The 21556-nt window shown below is 46.7% G+C and overlaps 1 protein-coding gene across 3 annotated transcripts in view; it reads right to left on the minus strand.

Moving 5' to 3' along the window:
* The window catches only part of LRP8 (LDL receptor related protein 8), a 172415-nt gene that overhangs the window by 8669 nt on the left and 142190 nt on the right, over positions 1 to 21556 (minus strand). For 2 of the 3 annotated variants that reach the window (XM_035537976.2, XM_050712368.1), the window contains 9 exons: positions 16623 to 16985; positions 10426 to 10548; positions 9948 to 10070; positions 6949 to 7068; positions 6694 to 6819; positions 4796 to 4967; positions 2975 to 3202; positions 2260 to 2378; positions 681 to 820 (listed from right to left, as the gene is read on the minus strand). In XM_035537976.2, the coding sequence (XP_035393869.1) occupies positions 681 to 820; positions 2260 to 2378; positions 2975 to 3202; positions 4796 to 4967; positions 6694 to 6819; positions 6949 to 7068; positions 9948 to 10070; positions 10426 to 10548; positions 16623 to 16985 (1514 nt within the window). The remainder of the gene's footprint in view (positions 1 to 680; positions 821 to 2259; positions 2379 to 2974; positions 3203 to 4795; positions 4968 to 6693; positions 6820 to 6948; positions 7069 to 9947; positions 10071 to 10425; positions 10549 to 16622; positions 16986 to 21556) is intronic. The other variant, XM_035537977.2, reaches the window with a different exon arrangement.

Consider the following 21556-nt stretch of genomic DNA (forward strand, 5'->3'; position numbering starts at 1 on the left):
GTGAGCACATTTCTGAGGATACTTCTGCAGATACTGAGATGGGCAGAGGAAACATGGAAACAATCAACCTGCAAGGCCAACACAGCAAGATTTAAGAGGCCGTCCTCCCCTGAGGATTCTGTTAGCACTGGAAAGCGCAACACAAGCATGCAGACGTGGTGTGAAACAAAGATGCTGAGAACAGCACAGTGCTTGGCAGCAGGCGGAGAGGCTGCTCTGAGCCCATGCAGCTCCTTTCAAAGTCTGACTTGTCAAAAGACACAGGACATGCTGCAATGGCACTCAGTGAACAGTCGTCCCACCTGCTGATCACAGTAAGTGCCTTCTCCTGTCCCTCACTAATAGTTCTGGCCTTTGCATGGACAGTTGGCTCAATTCAAATCAAGGGAAGGCAGTTACCATTTTCCAGTTACGTGGGAGGCATTACTCCAGGCACCACCTGCCCTCACGGAGTCACTCATACTCCATTAGGTAAAAGCATGAGACAATGCACTGCTCCTGATTAAGGGCTTTGGAAAACAATTTTCCCTGCTGAACCCACACCAGGTTAATCAGTTTCTATAGCAGCGAACGCCCTCACTGAGCTTTCTGTGCTCTGCAAAAGGCAAAGCTTTCAATCAAGAAGAGCTTTGAGACCTCTTGCAGACTCAGTCTGTTATGTATCCGCTCTTGACTCTTACCTCAAACACTGCTAAGCCGAAAGGATGGCTCAGATCATCAACAGAGGAGATCAGAACTTTTCTGTTGCTGCCATTGAAATCAATGCAGGACAGTGAATGCAATTTGGAGTCTACCCAGTAGAGACGCTGATTCAGCAAATCTGAGAAGTAAAACACAATGAAACAAAATTACACACAGCTCCTGCAACAATTTTTCTCTTGCCCAGCATGTTTTTCCTGCTGGCAGCATGACTAATCTCTTTATTATTGGGCCTTTTTTTTTTAACACTAGTTCTGATTTTGATTCAGTGCCCAGATATGCTGGGATAAGACCTTATAAGTAAGATTAAAAAGGAGGAACATTCTGGTGTGTGTGTGTGTGCCTGGCTAACAGCTTTCTACAATGAGGTTCTTTTGTTACTGGGAGGAGTGGGGCTTCTAGCACTTTGGGCTTCCCAGAGGTGCCCCATCAGTGCCTCTCAGGGAGCAACAGGCTTCATCGCTTAGGGCTATTCAGTTCTTGGCCTCTTGCTGGAGAACGATGTCTGAGATTCAAATGAAGCATCCCTCTGAGGGAGCCGTGCGATTTACACATTCTCTGGGATGAAGTCCTGGGTTTCAGAAGTCCTTGTGCTGCAGGCTGAGGGAATGCTGGTGGTGGGAACATTCCTACCACAGCCAGACAGATTTTGGGGAAGGTGCAGGTAAGAGTGGGAGGGAAGGATCTGATGCTATTTAGAAGGCTATGAAATTAATTTCTTTTCCTGGAACAAATCCAGTTATTTTGGATGAGATTCACTAAACTAAGTGCAAGTAGATGAGTGCCAACAAACAAACAACAGCAAAAAAAGAAAAACCATAATTCTGTAATTAAACAAGCTATTAATTTCTTAGATACTAAAGAATAACGTTATTCATTCACAGCAGTAGCACTTCAACAATACGTGATGGTAGTAACATTTTATCTTATGTCCTTTTTATGGCCAGAATTTTCAAACATCAAGCAGAGAACCTCGTATCTGTACGGTGTTAAACATATATGGCTGCAGCTCCAGATGAGGCTGTCCCCTGCTGCCCCAAGAGTGCAAGAAAATGTCCTTTCCACTTCCACAGCTTGGTGCAGCAGTGAGAATGACCCTCTGTGTGCCAGCAGGATGCAGGGTATGGGCTGAGACGGGTTCTGTCTCGCCGCTCCCATCCAGAGAGGCTGGGCAGCCACGCTGACAGGGAACAGGTTCTGTATGCTGGGTCTCTTTTCTTGGTGTTCCATGCATTAAGCAGTCCAATGAATTACCTTGGCATTGTCTCTGAGACAAGACCAGAGAAACCACTCCCAAAATTTCCCTTTGTCTTAAAACACACCTAAAAGCAACTCAAGGCTGCTGCGTTATGAGGTACGATACGAGGACTGCGGCAACACTTACCACCTATGCTTGCTACTGAACCAAAATCACTCATGTTGAAGAATACTGAGTGACGGAGAATTTCCAGATTTTTGTCTGCAGGTGCCTTTACAAATTTACAGTTTTGTTTTCCTACTTAGCAGAAATGAATTTACAATAGCCACAGTGGATAGCGTAGCTCTAATCTGGGCACTTACCAAGCGTGATGCCATTTGGCCACTCGATGTTGTCAGCCACCAGCACTCGCCGCCCCACGCCATTGAGGCCTGCTTTCTCAATCTTAGCTTTGTCTCCCCAGTCAGACCAGTACATGAACCTGAAAGAAACAGATGCAAGAAAACAGTAAATTGGACCCAAAGGTAAGAAATCTGCGCGACTGATCTGAGTAGGAGTTGCAGTGTTCTCTGCTTGATACTGCGAAGCCCCTCAGTCACTTCAGCTCATTCTGATACACACCTATCAGAGCCACCGTGCTGCTGTCCCACTGGGTACTCTGCCACACAACTTGCACCTGAACATAAACTCTTACCTTGTTGATCCCGTGCAAACTAACTCCTGGTGTTTCTGCTAGATCCGTAGACTCCACTTAGCCAAGTCGCCCGTACTCCAGTCAGACTATTTATTTCCCAACATAACCTGCGTGCCCGAGCCAGCTCAGGCCCATCTGACACATGACCTGGTATTATTTTCAGAGCTTTAACTGCAGCAGCCTTGCAGAGATTGAGCTGAACTATCTCTTTGAAACATCTCAGCAGTTCCAATAAATTTAATGGATTTAATTATGTTTTAAAGATAAGGGCATCCATAAGCCTTGATGGCAATGAGTAGTGCCTATGAGTTTTGTTAGAGAGGCAGAAAGACGACAGGAATTTCCCTGTTGGCAATGGAAATGTTTGTAGTTTTCACACCTACCTCCTTGTGGGGTCAACAGCAATGGCTCTCGGCTCACTGAGGTCTCTGTTAAAAAGCGTCCTCCTCCTGCTTCCATCTGCGGTGGCCACCGAGATAGTCTTGTTTCCAGAATCCGTCCAGTAGATATTCTTATGAACCCAGTCTATTGCCAGCCCTTCAGGAGAGTTCAGCTGGCTGTCTATCAGAATCACCTGCTCAGCTGTGTCGCTCGCTTTGTCTATGTAGGCACTGCAAAGATAAGACTCGTCACTGGACTGACACGCGGCACAGGAAGGGCTCTGCAGATGTGCATGGGGCCGGGCCGCAGAAACAGCTGAGTGCTGGGCAGTACCACTCTGACCTCGTGGGAAGAAAGTGCTCATGTGGCATGAGGATGGACACAGAAACCTTTATGGCTGCATGCTGCATCCTTCTGCGGCTTTCTCCTACATTTGTTCTTAACTCCCTGTATCTGGATGGCAGACACTTGCAGGACAGGGAACTGCCATTTTGCTACCTGCTTCCTGCTATAACTGCACAGGCTAGCAAAACTAAAAAATAAACATGTGAGTGTTATATATATACGTTATATATATATATATATATATGTTACGAATGTGTTTGACTTAGGGCACATTAACTTCAATAGTATAATTTTACAGGATTCATGGACATTGGAAATGATGATTACACAGCTCGCTCTGCAGAAAAGATGGGACTTACAGCAAAGCTAATGCAAGCAGGAGTGAGAAAGAGAAAAATTCTGCTGTTTGGAAAAGGAAGCAGGCTTGGTACAGCCATATTTAGGGTATGAACGCTGTTCAGCCCTCAGCCCCAGGGCATTCACTGTCAGAGAGCTGCAGACGGAGCAGTGTCTCAAATTCTCTGGATGGATATGAAGCCCTTACCCACCCTGCCAGTGCCTGCAGTGTCAGACACAGTGAAACCAGCCTGCTTTCTTCCGAACCATCTCCCCATTTTCAGTGCTACACAGGGCTGCTCGGGGTACCTGCCTAACTGCTGGAGTGTTAATAATCAGCACACCCTAGGCAAATTTCCCTGCCAGTGGCATGGGAGCTAGCACAGCCTGCAAAAACCCTGGCTTGGCTCCCATGCTCTGAAACCAATCAACCTTTGCCTGATCATTAGCTAAAATCCAAAACAAATCGCTGTAGGAGTTGCAATAGGGTGCAATAGCTATGCAAATCAGAACATACATGGGGAATTTTCAGTGCATAAATTAAGTGCGTTTTTGATTAGGCACACTTACAAGCCCTGGTACATAACACTGTGATGGATGCATAAAAACAGCTGAGAAAGGAAGGGGAACAAAAACTACAGAATGTGAAATACGGTCTGTGGTCAAGTGCTGTGAATTTAAATCTACCAGAGACTACAGCGGTCAACCAGCGTCCATGCTGCTACTTCCTCGCTTCCACCATTTGCCTCCTTTGCATTTTCAGCTGCTAAATCCTTTGACGTTTCACATACAGCAAGCACACAGCACAGCAGCAGCCTCACACAGCACCACTTAGCAATATTGTGATTCAGTAAACAAGAGTCTCCGTGTAATTGCACAAATGCAGCAGGATCTATTATTGACGAAAAGCCTTCCTACATTATCAAACCAAGTAATTGCACAAGCCCCTGATTTCTTTGTCAATTCCTGAAAAGCTTGCCAAGTCTGGGCCACAACATGTAAGCCAATAATGGAATAAAAGCCCTTGGGTTCACTGTGTTCACTGGATCCTGCATTGTTTTCTACAGATCGTCCTTACTTGGTACAAACTGAATCATAGCTTTACAAAGGTGCCAAAACACACATTCCCTCTTGCCCCTTACCTGTAGATTTTTCGGTAGAACAAATCACACCAATATATTCTGTTTGTTGCCACTTCCACATCCAGTGCCACAACGTTTTTCAGCATGGGAATGATGCGAGAATAGTCCCTTTTCACCAGGTCTATCTTACGGACCTCATGGCGGTTGGTGAAGATCAGGTATGGACTCTTGCCTACCACAGAAATAAGTGCATTTGTCATTTTAGCAGCTGGATTCTTTCATTCCTGATACAACAACAAAGTGAAGACCGGCCAGTCACTGATCTGCTTTGTGAGAAAGCTTTGCAGCACACCAGAAACAAGTGTAAATGGCTTCCAGAGACACTCTGTTAACACTCTGTGTTAACATGTAACGCATAGGGGGACAGTTGGACTAGGTGATCTTGGACGTCTCTTCCAACCTTCTAATGATTCTTGGAGACATGGATGGTGACAGCACCTCTGTGGTCACCAGATGTACAGCAGCTCTTAGTCTGCCCATTCTGCTAAGACACAAGCAAAACTTTAGGGAACGTCCTTACCTTCAATTCTACATTTTAGATTATAAATACAAGGGCCAGATTTTGGTGATTCATGGACAGGACAAGGAAGAGACAGTCCTCTGGGCTGGCTGGAGGGAAGGGAGGCAGCCAGACTCAAGGCATGACAGAGCCACTTTGAATCCAGCAAAGCCAGGACTCAGTACCAGGAAGACGTTTTAGACCATAATGTAAATGCAGAACTTGCAGGCAGCACCTCAGCCTCCTTGGCTATTCGGAGTGGGCTCCAGGGAGCCAATTTCTGATGCTAGGAGGCAGACACCTACATGTGTAGGTTCAGACAAAGAGGTGCATATTCTTGCCATCTGCAAGTAGTACAGCATGTGATTCTCTGTGTTCCTAAGTGCCACTAAAATAGACTGCAAATCAAAAAGTTAAAGCTTCAGTTTGCTGGTTGTACACCTGCCTGTTTAAGGAAGGGACAGGATGGGAGACTCTGAACGACCTTTAGACTAGTCTGTCTCCAGCAACAGCCAATAGAAGAACCTAGGGAAGAGCATCCTTCCACTGGGAAAGGCAAAAAGGAACTGAGGAACATGGCACTGGAGGGGAGGAGTTAGGACAAGGTTCTAGCTCTACATGGCATTACAGGGCTCCGAGCACAGACTCTCAGGTGCAAAGACATTTTCTGACCAACAAGTAGACTAGTGTCTCAGGATTTGGTAAGTTCTAATCCACTGCAGGTGTGAGACTAACAGACTTTCTGAGGACAGCAGGACACTGTACATATCTTATAGAACCTGGGAAAAAAAGCTACATGAACATGCAGGATAACACTAGGCAGGCAATCTTCTATTACAGGTAATTCATCCTTCCCCAGGAGACCCACCATTTCCGTTAATGGAACCCTCAGCATGGCTAACGCTCTGTTCTCGCACAATTCAACTTTCTATCCCTCTGACAAATACATTCATTTCTGCAATGAGCTCAAGTAAACTGCTGGTGTTCGTGTTGGTGTTTGCATATGAGGCTGGGAGGGTGGAGAGGTGGCTAACCTACCATCTTTTAATTGGGTTGTCATCTTCCTTCTAATACTATTACCAGTAAATGTTTTGCTGCACTGTTTTTAATAAAACCTGCCAAGAGACTTTCTTTTCTAGTTTTAGCTTCAAACAGCCAACTAGTGCCTGTAATCTTGCTCTACACACCGTTAAAATATTCTGATCTGAATGATCAGTAGTTCTTGCCTAGAGACGCATCTGCTATCGCTGCAGCAGTTCTGCGCTGCTCGAAATGAATGTCTTTGCTTGCTAGTTTCCTTTTGTCTCTGTTCCTCCAGCCTCAGCCCTGCAAGCATGTTTTCTTATCAGAGTTGTGATGTTGAGCAATCAGAGTTTAAGTGCCTGTGGGGTTGTCTTACCTACAGCTTTGCAGTTCTTGGACAGGGTGTCCATCTCATATCCCTCGTAGCACTCACATTTGTAGTCCCCCTTGTAATTAATGCAGATCTGGCTACAAGCGTCTGGATTCTCACATTCATCTATGTCTGAAAGGAGTGTTTGAAACCCATCAATAACTTGAAATCAAACCATCTGTGATGGAGCAATGCTGAAGTGAATATAATCACGTCTCTGTATGGTGAAACACAAGGGACTGCTGTTTGCATGTAAATTACCTCCGCACGTTTTTTTATCCAGAAGCTTGTATCCGGGCGGGCATTCACATTCATAACCAATCTTCAAGTCTTTGCATATGTGTGAGCAACCACCGTTGTTCATAGAGCATTCATTAATACCTGGAAGAGGTATACAGATTATCCATGATAAAGGAGGCGTTTTAGTCATAAGACTGAATGAAGTTAAGGGTGGTCAATGTCCTCAGAAATTTTCCCATAGCTATCACCGTTTGGTAGCCAGGAGCTGGCCACACAGAGCATACGAGTGACTTCACAGATAGGAAGCCATCACCGTATCTCTTCCTTGCTCTTTATTATTCCAAACCAACACTGTTAGGATCATTTGGACTGAAAGCTCGTGGCAAATGAACAGGGAGCCCTGGGGATACAGCGTTTGCATCTCTGCATCTCATCCCATCAGAGAGCTGCTGCTTTGAGCATATTCTACCAGGCGTGAGGAACTTCCAAGGGACCTAAGGGTGCTCTCCAGGAGACTCCTCCTTCCCCATGCACTGGTTAATGTTGACTTTTCTGAAAGCTCTCTTTGAGCTTTAATAATTCATGCTGGGGGAGTCTCATCTCCCAGGGGCCAGCTATTTCGAAATACTGTACTATTTTCCCCTCTAGCTCCAAGGAACAATCTGTGTGACAATTCCAGAAAGCACCGATGTTCAGTCTGTCAGAGATGCTCCATTAGCACTGAGATACAATCCTCCCACAAGTACCTCCCACATGACAGTCTTTGCTGGCAGCCTGCATCAGCCCAAGTGTGCAATTTATGAAGCAACAGCCCCCTCCTCTCCTGGGCCCCTCTCTAATCCGAGGCCACCTCTCTGATCCTGTTTTCCAGAGCTGAAATGAAAAACAGACTAAACGTATCCTTTTAACTAGAACTGAATGAGGTTCAAGAATGCTGATTTCCTATCAGAAACAACATTTCTTGTTGTAATTAACCTATGAGAAAGGTGAAGAGAAAGTCCTCTCCCTAAGTGAGACTGCTGAACAGAAGCTGTGGGATTTCAGGGACAGTGGGCTCAGTGGAACAAGCAAAACTGATTTACTTCAATCCTTAACACGATTTAAAGGCAAATTTTTAATTTAGCTTTTACTTCTTGCTTTCTTGCACACTGCAGGTGAGTAGCACAGCTGAGCCATTAAACCAGTGCTCTTGGAAGAAAATGAAAACAACCACAAGCCAATTAAGTCAGTAAGACCTGGAAAATATGCCAAAAGGAAGCCCAGCTCAGCTCTGGGATGCCTTCACCTTCCTATCAAAGACGCACACACACACTGATATCAATAAATTATTAACAGAGCAAGTTCACTAGGCTCCAAGAAGGTGTCCACAGAGTCACATTATGTGTTATCACTGCTCAATGATGTTTATTAATGGGTATCACCTATTCCTGTACTTGCAAAGGCCTCTAGCAAATTGGATCATAAACATGCACAACCGCTTTCTGCGAAATACAACAAAAACAATTCAACTAACTAACTAACAAGCAAGCCCTCAATGAGATGATTCCCCTGGTTTCAGAGGTGCTTTGTGGAATGGATTTAGAGTCTTTAAATCAAGCATTGGTTCACTTGCTGTACTTCTCAACAGGAGCTGAGAAGGAACCAGTCAAAGATGTCAGCCTGCTGCCCTTCTGCTGGACAGCTGCTCCCTATTACTCAAACATTGGCAACATATTCACCACCTGCCTAAAGTAAGACACATGGTGTTCTGCAGTGGGATCTGGGGGATCTTGGAGGGCACTGCAGGGTGTCACACATAACTAGACAGACACACTGAGCCTGCATGCCCTGCATCTCCTGGGCTGCTGCGTGGATTACCTGGGGTTGGGTGTTACATTCACAGCAATCCACATCGTTCTGCAATCTTAAAGAAACGTGTTTCCTTTGGAGATTATTTTCTGCTCAGCTTCCTAGCTCACGTGACACTAACTGCAGTCAGCCATGGCACCACCGTTAAGGTTGAGCACCAAGCCCAGCTGTGCTGCTGCCCAGTCTCCTGAGACAAACTGGGCTGCTAGCCCTGTTGTGAGACCTCTGCAGACAGACAAGTTGCAACACCCACTCAGAAAGACAGGGAGATGTGGATTAGTGCAGAAGAAAGCAAGGATGTACTGAAAGCACAAGGTAAGAGCATCCTTACTGGGAGCTCGTGCACACTTTTTGTCTGACACAGAGGAGAGACCGACAGCTCCCTGTGAATGCGAGATATTTAAGCTGCAGGCACTGAGCTCCATACTACTGGTCCTCCATGATGTCGTGGCGAGGGACAGCCCAGCAGCCTGTCTGAGGCTTTCTGCACAAGGGAAAAACAAGGGTGTTTTAGTGATGCTCTAGGCTGGGACTGATGCCTGCAATGTCCAGGGAGAAGGGTGAGAGAGGCTCAGCCCTCTGGCCTGTGGCTTTCCATTCTGCTGCCTGCCTGCCCAGAAGCAGACTGGGCTCTCATGGCTTGGCTGATCTTGGTAGCCCACAGCCGGCAGGATGCTGCGGACAGAAACCTGCTGCCATTTCTCCAGCAAGCAGCAACAACACACAAAACCCAGAAATGGCTGAAGTCTTATCTTAGTGGTTGCTGCCTCTCACTGTTTTGTCACCTTCACAGCATGTTGCCAAAGCTAAGTCTTTATGATGTTCTGCTCATGTTACAGGAATTCACAGGTAATTTTAGCAGTGAGGCTAAATAAACTGGTCTGTGCTGTGGAGGACACTAGTGTCTGGGAAGTCCTGTGCTCAGCTCAAACATCCCTCCAAAGAATAAAAACTGAACTGAGAAGGGCACAGTTCACACTGGCAGATGATCAGACTAGGCTACTAATTATATTCATGTGAAGGGTGAAGAGAGAATAAAGGCAAGGAAAGAGAAGCAGAGTGAGAAATAGAATTAGCAGCTACATGTGGTTACACTCAAAGCTGTGAGCACCAGATGGAGGAGAGGGGAAGCAGTTACAACAGGAGCAACACGTAGAAGGCAAGTACTGTACCACATTCTTTCAGAGGCTCGTCAGACCAGTCCCTGCAGTCTCTATGTGAATCGCACACTTTGCCTCCGTCAATGCACTCTCCACTCTTACACTGAAACTTGCTGGGACTTTCACATGCTGACTCTGTCATGTCGGGCAAGAGAGGAAAGTAACTAAGTTAGATGAGGCTCATGACAACAAAAAGCCTGACACAGAGCTTCAAGAGGGTGTCATTAGCAGAAATGGGATGGGATTAAGCAAATGAACATTAAGCTCGAGTATGATGCAAGGAACTTTTCAAGACGTGCAGTCTGCCTGGTCAGCACAATCATCTCTCCCAAGCAACCCCGCTGCCAGAATGGCTTAAACCTCTCCACAGGAAGCAGCCCACCATGGCACAGAGGAGCAACACAGGCCTCCTCCTCCCTTTGCAGTGGCCATGGAGCTCTCACAGGCTTACACAACCGAGCACGAGGAGCGCAGAGCTGTTTGTACGTACCTTGGACGCAGCCTGCCTCGTCACTGTTGTCAGGACAGTCGTGCACCTTGTCACACTGCTTTGCTCCGTGGATGCAGGTCCCATCCCCACACTGGAATTCATCCGGCCGGCAGGTCACCAGAGCTTTAAAACAACACATCTAAGTGTTAGCCACGCAGAACTGGGAGCTTTTGTGTGGCACTTTTCACCTGACACTAGTGGAGTTCGCACCCTCCTTCAGCAAATGGCACAGAGCAGCAGCTGCTTCCACTAAGCAGGAGAGGCAGCAGCTACCTCAGCCACTGCCCTCCTGTGCCCCCCGACATCCCAAATCAGATTCTACATCCTTGTGAAGAAGAGCCCCAAAACCCACACGAGCAGACCCAGTCAAAACAGAATCAGTGCAGACAGTGAAGCTTCTCGGGTGAGACATAAGAAAGCAAGTGGGCAGCTAAACTTCCAACACTGGAGCTTTTCTGGGCCCTTCAGCCCTTGTGAGAGGCCAGGCTGCATTTCAAACAGCAGCGCAGAGCGGCACTCGGTATGCAAAGGCAACTGCTCCTCAGTTCTGCCTTCCAAAAAATTGTGTTTAAGCTATGTTTTGAAACATGTTCAGCCTAAGGTCATGGGCAAGATACATGTACATTGTCTCTGCTAAAGCCAATGTGATCACACCAGGGATGAAGCTAGCAACACAGACACAATCACTTGGGTTACTGAACGCCCATGAGCTAACCACAGACCACTGGAAGGCAGAAAAGCTCTGCTGCCCTGTGGCTTGGTGTTTCTTGGGGTTACAGGCCGAAAACATCTCCACAGGGTCAGGCCAGACTTCAAGCCTGAAGCTCACTTGCCCTATTTAGATTATTACAGACTCAAAACAGATGTGATGAACAGCAAAGTTGGGGAAAAAATAAATCAGGCTGCTGCACTGATCATGCTAAAAGCAGTTATGTTTTCCTCCTCAGGGTTACACTAAACCTTCCTAGATGGGATCTGACTTGCAGTGACAAGGGTGCAGGCAGTGGCTGGCCAGCGAAGGGCTGCAGCCTGTAGCTCACTGGTGAAAACAGGCTCCTCGTTCCTGGGACGTGTTACATGGCTTATTTGTACGGAGACTGTCTTCCAGATGTTTTCTTAAAAATCCTATTAAGCCAGCACACCCCGGAGAGCTCTTGATTCTAACCTTTCCATCTTGCTGATTGCAGCCTGGTGCCATATGACAGAAAATCACTGCCTCTGACTAGCTGGAGGAGGTCAGCACTGAGGGTACTACACAGGAGGCCAGCGCTACGTGGCACACTTCCCTCGACAATTTGACAAACTGGTTCTAATACAAAAACTACTACTTTCAGCTAACCCCAAAGAGCCATGGACATGCAGAGGGCTGACGTCAGTACCGCAAGTATTGGTATGCACAAAGGCTCAGCATTGTTGGTGGTAGCATCCATAGGGTGCAGGATCTAGATTCACAACTGCTGCACGGGACTGAGCTCTTGTGCATCTACAGGCATTGAAGGGCATGAGATGGGGAGAGCAGCAACTGCAGGGTTGGTGGGGGAAGGTGGAAATCCTGCCTTAGAAATACACACTATTCACAGGAGAAAGGTTAGGAAATAGCACTGCTCCTTGGAGAGGAAAGCCATATGGACTATATTCATAAAAAGCTGCAAAGCAAGAAAAAAATCCCAAGCAGTAAGCACAATTATGGGACCAGCTGTGTCACCACATTTCAGCTAATAAACCCAAACGCAGAAATGGGAAACCTCAGTGGGACATCTGGGACAGCAGCTCCAAGCGTTTGGGAGCTGTTGCTCAAAATGGAGAACAATGAAGAAGAGGAGGAAACAAAGCTGTGGTCTGGGAGAAGCACAGACCACAGACCTAGAAGTGGCACTGACTGCTCCTGCAGGGAGGCAGAGGCACTGCTGTTTGAACTGTTCGTGCAGTGTGCGACCACTTGCCTGAGAGACCACCTTCCCTATACACAATCCCAACCTCTTCCAAACTAAACCTCGGCCATTGCAAAGCTTTTCCTACTGTCTTACCTAAAATTCCCTTACCACAATTTCTTATTTTCTTCATCGTCCAACATGAAAACCAGTTTACTTCACCCTTTCTGGAGCAACTTCTACATGTGAAGACAGGATGGGATGGTCCTCCATTTCTGACTGTAGGTTTTAACTCCCCACAGACATGCTACAAGTAATTAAAGCCAATGGGGGCCTTGTCTTTCCTGGATCATGGAGCAGGTCTCCAGTTTATCAAGTACACCTGCAACATGTGGCTACAGATTTGGAAGGCAGCTGTTATAAATCCTACTAATTGTCCTCAAAGCTCTTCTAGAAAGCAGTTATAGCTAGATGCTAAGAATAGAAAGGTTTCTAATTCTACAACAAATTAAGAACTTTGCAGAAACTGCAAATATAACGATGCACTAACACCACAAGACAGAGAAAAATGACTGCACAGTCCCAGCTCAGTTGCTAAAGGGACTGCAAAACACAGATGTGTGACTTTTAAACATTTTTGCACAAAGCTCTTGCTTCAAGACTGGAAAACAGGCTTGGCTTTAAGGCTCGTTTCTCATTCCAGCAGGGCTGTGGAAGTTCAGACCTTTGAGAAATGGCCCTTGAGCCTCTTAATCAACACCCAAAAAGAGCAGATACAGTGACAGCTCTTACTGATCACAAAGATATTAAAATGAATATACAGCATTTCTATCTTTTGGTGCATTTTTCAACAGAAGAAGGGAGAATGCTATGTCTATACCTGGCCTGGAGAATGTAAGTTTGAGGTGAGAGGGCCAGGAACCTCGTTATCCTGAAGCTGGGACACAAACCCAGCTGAGCACCATGGGCAACATCCCAAAGACAGATATGAGCTGTGCTGTTCATCCGCACAAGATGTTCAGAAAACTGCTCTGCTATTTTGGGGGGTTTATTTTATTATTTTCTTATGGAATCACAGAAGTTTTATAGCCATCTTCTCAGCTCTGTAAATCAATTAGGAAACAATTTACCAAAGCCGTGCTAAATTAACAGGCACACTCAGACACACTTTTCATTTGCAAGTACTGGGCACAAAACTGTATTGTGCAAATTCAGCAGATACTTTCCAGATTCCAAGTCTGAGCCTCTGTTTCTTCTGTCTTCCACCCCCCCCCTCTTTTTTTCCCCCAAAAGTTAACTTAAGCTCAAGAGAACCCCAGCATTTGCAAAATGCATCAACCCTGTTTTATAGATGGGGGGACGGAGGCATGAAAGTGTGAGGTCAGGTCTTCAGGGATCTGTTTTCTAGCTGTCAGCTGCAAGCATTATTTATTCTCCCTCCTGGATACCCTAACCTGAGTTGCAGAGAATATTTTAAAATATAACCATTCCAGATTTGGAAACTAATAAATCAAACCTAATGTTCATTTTATACATGCATATATGTATTTTTTGAATATACATACTGGGGAAAAAAAAAAACCACTCAGCATTCTCACACAGCTTCCCTGAAATGTCTCCTTCGCTCCTATTTATTTGCTGGTTTTGCTGCCAAAACCTGTTCACTAACTGTCACCCTTCGTTCCTGCTCCACTCATTTATCACCCCAAAATAATTACAACAAATAACTGGTGGTGGCCTCATGGCATGTTTTTTAAAGCTCCCATCCCTCTGTTCTATACAATGCAAAAACCATATGATCCCCTTTTGCAAGAGAAGAGGGTACCACAGTGCTGGTACCCTCAGGTTTAACCGAGGGAAGCCCAGCGGTATCTGTGCCATTCCTGCTGCTACGGGGATGGAGCAGTGTCAGGCAGCTGAAACTCTCCGTGTTCCACGCAATACGGATCTAAAAGAGAATTTCTGGAAGGGAGGAAAAAAATAATAAAGGTCAATCCCTACACTCTTCACTCCAACAGACGAACGGTGATTGTGTGTTTCCAGACAGGTGTAAAGCAGTCAACCCTGTACAGAGGAGCTCGTCAGTAACTAAAACACAGGGCTTTGGCTCTCACGGTTTCCTGGCTTCCTGCTGAAGGCAGCACAAGCAGCTCCCATGCCCATTTCTCCTGGGTAGATAAGCTGCATCTTGTGCCGCACCGAGACTCACTGCACACTACAAAAACTTCAAGCACTGAGTGTCCCCTAGTCAGGGAAATAACGGTCTCAAGTCACTTCTGCCCTCTCTAGCCACATTTCCTCTTTCTTCCACTGGTTGTCAGCACTGTGCCGTGCTGCGGCCATGTCCAGCTGTGTCCTCTGCCCCACAGAGGCTGCCCTTGGCGAACCTGGAGGCGCTGCTTGGTGAAGCTGCTCTGTAACTGAGGGCTGCTGTCACAGCCGTGCTCCTAGGCCTCGGCAGTCTGAGCTCAGCTGGCACTTGCTGGAGTCTGTCAGATCATGGAAAGAAGCTGGGGAATTAAAATTCCTTCCAAGTTGAACAACAGGGCCTGAAAACTCATTTTAGATACATTCCATCGAAAGTGCCATCTGGAAGCTGCTCCCCTCTTCCACCACTTGGAAATGGAAGGGAGCTCACCTCCCCTCTCCTGAGCTGTGTGACATCAGCCGTCCTGCCAGGGCACCACCACTGCACGGAGTGCACCCTGGGGGGCAGAGACCAGCTCCCTTGCTGGAAGCCCCCTGTGCCGTACACCAGCTCTTACCTGTGTTTGTAACGAGGGCCTCGCCACTGCCTCCTGCTTCAGAGGGGACGCAAGGACAGGACTCTGCAGGAGGCCTCAGAATGCGCCAAGTCAGCACAGGTTGTCCCAGATAACAGTGCACACCTCCACCTGACAGGCTCCTGCCTGGCTTTCCTACTGTCACTTCACTCTGAAATGGATGCAGGAACCAACTGTGCCTCCTGAACCCACTGTCCCTGCAGCACTGTCTGCCAGGGCTGTGCTGACAGCGCTTCGGGCACTGGGAGCACCGCCTGGGTACCTCCTGACAGGAGCTACGTCAGCTCCCGTGTCACCTTCCTGGAGATGAAGAGAAGCCATGCTACCTGCTCCATCCGTACTTGGATAGGAAGGGGCTGACAGCGATGATATCCTTGTACCCAGCAGGTGAAGTTGCTCCCTAACAAAATAAGCTGGGCTTCTCCTGCTCTGCTCTTGCCTCCCTTTTAAAAGGGTCCTTGGCAATTTTAGAGGCACACCAGGATTATCTACAGCTCACCCTGGTGCTCTCCTACCATGTAAAGAGCAGTGTACACACTGTACCTTACTGCCTCCTCCTATTGCTAAAGAAGCCAACAAATTCACATCTGTCTACCTCTGCCCAGAAAAGAGTCTGATCCTCCCTCTCCTTGAAGAGCTCTCCCACACAGGCTGCTCTGAGGTCACCTGCCCAGACTCAGCGTTGGCCTGGTTATAGAAAAATGGTGCTGGAAAAAGGGAACATTTTCTTATGCACCTTTGTAAAAATGTCTGCTTTCTGCAGCTGGTTGCTGCCTTCCTCCCCAGAGGTGGCCCAATGTCAGAGCTACTAAATAGATACAGCTATTTAAATATTTTATTTTATTCCAATCTTGTGATTATGAATATTTTAGCAAAACATTTTGCTCTTATTTTCCTGTCTCCCTCCTCAGATAAGTGACCAGCTTGAACAGTTTAGTGACTAAAAATGGATGAAACATTCAAAATACCACGCACACCAACAACACCATGTTAAATGCATAAAGCCAGCTGAAAATAAATCCATTGTTTATTAGCTCTGTGCCTGTAACAAGCCAAGCTCAAAGTGCATTTCAAACTGGATTCTTCAGAGATACTGCTCTTGAGTGCCTTGTTCAGTACACTCTAACTTCAGAGGCAGGAAATTGACTATTTTTTTTCGGCTGATCATGTATTCCCTTTGGCATTATGGCTTCTGACCTCCAGGCTGTGACCCCATTGTGCAGTCTGGGGGCTTTGAAATTTTTTCCCATTTTCCACTCCCTCCCTTTCTAGCGAAACAGATCTCCTCTGAAGCACGGAACCACTGAACAGCTCCTGCACCCCCTCTCTGCATGGAAAAAAACAAAAAAGGAGTCTGGAGTATACCTGACCCTGCTGAGACGGGGACCCAGCCATGCCATTTGGGACACAAGTACTCCTTTGTCAGACGCACAGTTGCTGCTCAGACAACTCGCATCAAAGCCTTGCCTCAGACCCCAGCCCATGGCGCCTTCTGGCTGCCCTCTCCCCCCGAGGAGGGCCCTCAGCCCCTGCACACACTCACGGCAATCCTGCTCGTCGGACTTGTCCTTGCAGTCCTCGTCCCCATCGCACTTCCAGTTGAGGTGGATGCATTCGCCGTTGCCACACTGGAACTCGTGAGCCGCGCAGGTGTTGAGGGCCTTGGCATCGTAGCCACACTTTTCTACGGATTCGTCCGACTGATCGTCACAATCCGGCTGGTTGTCGCAGACCCACAGCTCCGGGATGCACACGCTGTTATTGCACTGGAACTCGTTGGGGTTGCAGGTCAGAGGGGAGCATTTTCGTTCATCGCTGCCGTCCCCGCAGTCGTTGTCCCCGTCACACACAAAGATGATGGAGATGCACGTCTTGTTACTGCACTGGAACTCATTGGGAGAACAGGCTTGGGGAGAAAAACAAGCAGGTGAGCTGCAAGGTCTCCAACCTCCCCCTTGCCACCGTGCTGGCTTTAGCACATTACAAATGTCTGAGACAGGGGAAAGGAGAGGGCACAAATGCATTGTCTTGGCTGTCCTAAACTAAACTACATGGCAAGGAGCAGGTGAAAACACACTGGACATCGCCCCAGCTGTGCCCTGGAGTGCTCCCTGCCTTTGTGCTGCCCTGCAGCAGTAAAGGGAACGCACTGACCCAAGTTGTAGCCCCGGTCCGACATCCCCACCACCCTTCTGGGCCATGGGCAGCGCTGCAGAAGAAGAAGCAGGAAAAATGGGGGGCCAGCTGCAGCCGTGCCCTGGTGCTGAGGCAGGAGCAGCCCCGTGAGCCCCACTGTATGGGGACCAGGGTGGACAGAGTGGACAGACCGCGAGGGCCAGAGGTGTGCTGGCAGGCGCCGGGGGGGACCCACAGCGCTGCGCTGTGCTCAGCGCTGACACCACCAGCTTCCTGGCTGTCACGAGCACAGAATCAGGTTTGAGGATTTCACAGTGTGCCTGGTTTTGGACATATTAAGTGGGATGTGTAGGGTAAATATTTAGTGAGTCGAGCATCAATTTAGCTGCAATCTGCCAGTAAGGCCCTTTACAACACACTGAGTGCCTTCCCTGGAAATCACAACTCAGCATTAACATACAAATGAGACGTTTGTCAGATATGAAGCTGAGCACTGAGTGGAGCACTCTTGTCTGCAAGCCTGATGGACAGCTGAACCAGAGAAACCTGCTTAAATTAAAATTTCAGGTACTCCAATAACGCGCACTTAGCCCTCACTTTATTTCATCAACCAAATGAAACCGGGGGAACCAAAACCCTAGAAGAAATTTGCTTCAAGTACTTTTAATTAGATGTAGTTTAGTCTTTTGGTTAAAAAAATAAATAAATCTCTGCTTCTGCCCTTTCAGATATCTACAGGAAAGTTACACATTATATAAACTACAATCAATATAAATAAATATTTTTTTCTAATTGCATTTGGGAATCATTTTGTTTTCAGCAGCAGAGCTATTTATGGTCACTTCTGCAGAGCCCCTGTCACAGCCCCAGTTCAGACGTCCTGGTAGCTGCAAGGGGTGGCACAGCTCCCAGCAGCAGCCTCGCAGTGAAGGAGCTGATACACGCCAGCTTTACAGCTAGCAACGGGAACCCAGCGGTACCCTACTGAAATAAGCCTGCTTTATACCTGGGAGCAGAACTATTTAGCTAGCGATTAAGAGTATGTTCTCTTAAGTCACTAATTTACTGAGTTGTACACTGATATTTATTTACGTTCTAGCTTGTGAACTCGCTGGGCTTCACTTGTCAAATTAAGCAGCCTGTATTTTGACACCAGAGCAAGACAAGAAATATATCTACTTCTCCCCTCCTGCCCTGCGCTCGGTCCCGTTTACTCCCAGGTTTTCCAGATGTTCCTGCGTCTGCCAGAGCAGCAACCTGACTAAGTCGAGGAAGAAAAGGTTTGCCTTCCTTGGTGCGACACCAGGCACTGGCTACAGCCCAAGCTCCATCCAGCAGGGATAAATGGTACAGAGAATCTCAGCTGTGTGCCCAGCCTTACAGCACTAATCACACACCACAGAGCGAGGCCACCAAAGGAGCGCCTGTGTTAGCCACCAAACACTGGCCAGGCAGCTTGCCCAGGCTCCTTCTGTACTCAGGAGGGTATTTTGGGGATGGAGAGATGCCCTCACCAGCAACTCCTGCCACACACCTTGGGATGGGAACTGTTCCCTGGAGGGGTTAACCTGTCACCTCTCCAAACAGAGAGGAACCGGAATCAGACAGCTAACGTTAGGAGATGAATGCCTCTCATAAGGACCCGAAATACAATCGCAGTCTGGTGGAAAAGCATTTAAAAAACCATTTTGCATGACAGAATTGAGACTATTAAAGTGCTGCAGCCCACACACAAGTTCTGCTCTTTTTCTTCATTCAGCATACTTTTCTAGCCTTACCCAATAACTCGAAATAAAATGCTCTGTTAATCCCAGCCATCAGCACACAGCTGTAGGACCTAATGATCTCTTCAGATGATGAATAATATGGAACTGCCAAATGGAAATTTAAGGTAACAGTTATCATCTTACCAATCTATTCAGAAAAGGAACTGAGGAACAGGAATATTTCTAGGTCTATGTCCAATTTCTGTAACAGATCAAGGCTGAGAAGAATAAATTGTTTTTCTGGCATTATTTTGATCAATCTCAGAAACATGCCAACAAGCAAAATTTTCTATAGTCCTTTGATCCCTCGTTTTTGGGCAAGGTTATGATTTGCACGCTGCAGATGTGCGTTAATTTCCTTCTCCCCAGCTGTAATGAGCCCATCTCTTTTCCTTCGTTGTTTTCTTGCTTCCACCTCCACCCCTCCTTCCATCTGTACACGTTTCTCTTTAGAAATTTGCTGTATTGGCAAATTAGAGGCGGATAAATGCGTGTGGGACACCCACAATGGAAGTTTGCACAAAAGCTCCTCCTCCGCACCTACAGATCCCAGTCGAGGTATAAAATTACTGATAATCACCGTCAGAAGAAAACAGAAGCAATTCACCTCTTGTAACCTCTCATGAGGACTTTCTCAGGGAAGCTGCCCTGCTTGGAATGGGCTGGCTGCTGTCACCGTGCCGTGCCAGGGAGGCCCCCGGGCAGCCCCAAAGCTGTCACCAGGGCCACCTGCAGACACGGTGCTGCTGAGATGGCTCCTCGGGGTGTGATGCCAGATGGGAGCACTACAGAAGGCTGCTCCAGGCACCTCCTGGTCAACTCAAGGAATGAAAATGCCCTTTTCTTCATTTACAGACCAAACGGTCATCTTTAGGCCAGCTCAAGTGGGACAGTTCCTTCGGGGTCACATGTGCCTTGAGCAGAGACCTGTGTGTGTGCAGCTGGCTCTCCTGCTGGCCCCCAGAAGGCAGACACTGTCCCAGCTCCTCTCACCCTTTTGTTATCCTCTCTGACAGCTAAAATCCACGGGGCATGCACGGATAAAGCAGTCTGCAGCTTCCAGCCACTCGGGGACTTGCTCTGGCACAAACAGGCAACAGAGAAGAAAAGCTGCTTACAATCCTGCTGCACCCATGCAAGAGCCAGCGCCCTCCCGCTCCCTGGGCCCTCTGCTGTGCGGTTTGGCGAACCTAATAAAAAGCAGCACTACAAATTATCTTACATGGGCAGCTGGAGAGATGAGGATGGGGGAATAAAGTCCTGGGGACAGTTTGCTTCACATCTCCTTTCATAAATCTGTCAGGGTACCTGCGCAGTCCTATCGCTACAGCATTTCACTGCCTCCAGAGCATTTCAACAGAAATGCCTTGAATAATAATTAAATTATCACCAGGGTATCTTTTTTTTGACTCCAGCAATTTGTTAGCATTCTCTGGTTTTGCTACCTGTCCTATTGTGAGCTTATTGGTGTGAAACAAATGAAACAAATATTAGCTTGCTTTCCTTCGTGCCAAAGAAATTAATAAATGTCATACTCTCAGGTGCAAAAACTACTGCAAATATGAAGTGATCCCAGTAGAAATATTGTCAAGAAGAAGTGTTTGTCAAGAAGTGTTTAACCAACTGGTTTCAAAGCAGTATATGAGCATAATTACAAAAGCAGTTTTGTCGGGTACTGTAACCCATTAAGACTCTTCACACTTTTAGGAAGCAAAATATCACACCTAACAGGCAGTGGCCTGTAGACACTACACACCAGAGGTACTCTGCATTCATTTCTGCCTTGTACTAAGGATTGATACATACAGCACAAACACCACAATTTTTGCCTCACTGCAATCTTGTCACATGTCTTGAGAAGAGTGCAGCAGAAGCAGTCTTTGGAAAGAAGAAAAGAAAGATTCTGGTGGTGGAGTTAGTGTTACAGTGCTGGTTTTCCTCTGCCCTGAGCCAGGATTTAACCTGAGGCTTTAATGAGTAGGTGCTCCTGGTGTAGGAGCAACAGCCTTGGCTCGTGTGCTGCACCAAAAAGTTAAGACAATTCTACCACATGCTTTTTATGTGCTTATGAAGAAAAGTAAAATGCTCTAAAAATAGAGGGTACTCTTTAGGAACCATAATTTAAAAACAAAACAAAACAAAAAACAACCAACCCACGTATTTGTTCATAACTTTTCTACAACAGACATTTGTGCAAAGCAGGGATCTTCAAATCTGGATAAAAATAAAAATGTGAAATAAACATTATAGCCATCATTAATAAGAGCTGGGAATGATGTACAGTGGACTATTATCGCTTCCCCTGCTAATCTTTAATTAAAGATTTTTGGATTTGCAGTAAGAATCTGATATTTTATTAATCTTTTTCATCCACAAACTCAGTTCCACTTGAAATTATATGAATGGCTTAGAGAAAGATAATTATTTGGTAAAATTTATGGTGAAGTGGATAACAGCAATTACTGACACTGAAGAGAAGAAAATGAGATGAATTATTACGCTGCAGTTTTCTGACACCCTCCGCAAGACAACTGAAAAAACACACCACATGGCTTATATTTCTTGTTTGCTTAAA

The sequence above is a fragment of the Cygnus atratus genome, chromosome 8, assembly GCF_013377495.2.
Source record: "Cygnus atratus isolate AKBS03 ecotype Queensland, Australia chromosome 8, CAtr_DNAZoo_HiC_assembly, whole genome shotgun sequence".
Classification (NCBI taxonomy): Eukaryota; Metazoa; Chordata; class Aves; order Anseriformes; family Anatidae; genus Cygnus; species Cygnus atratus.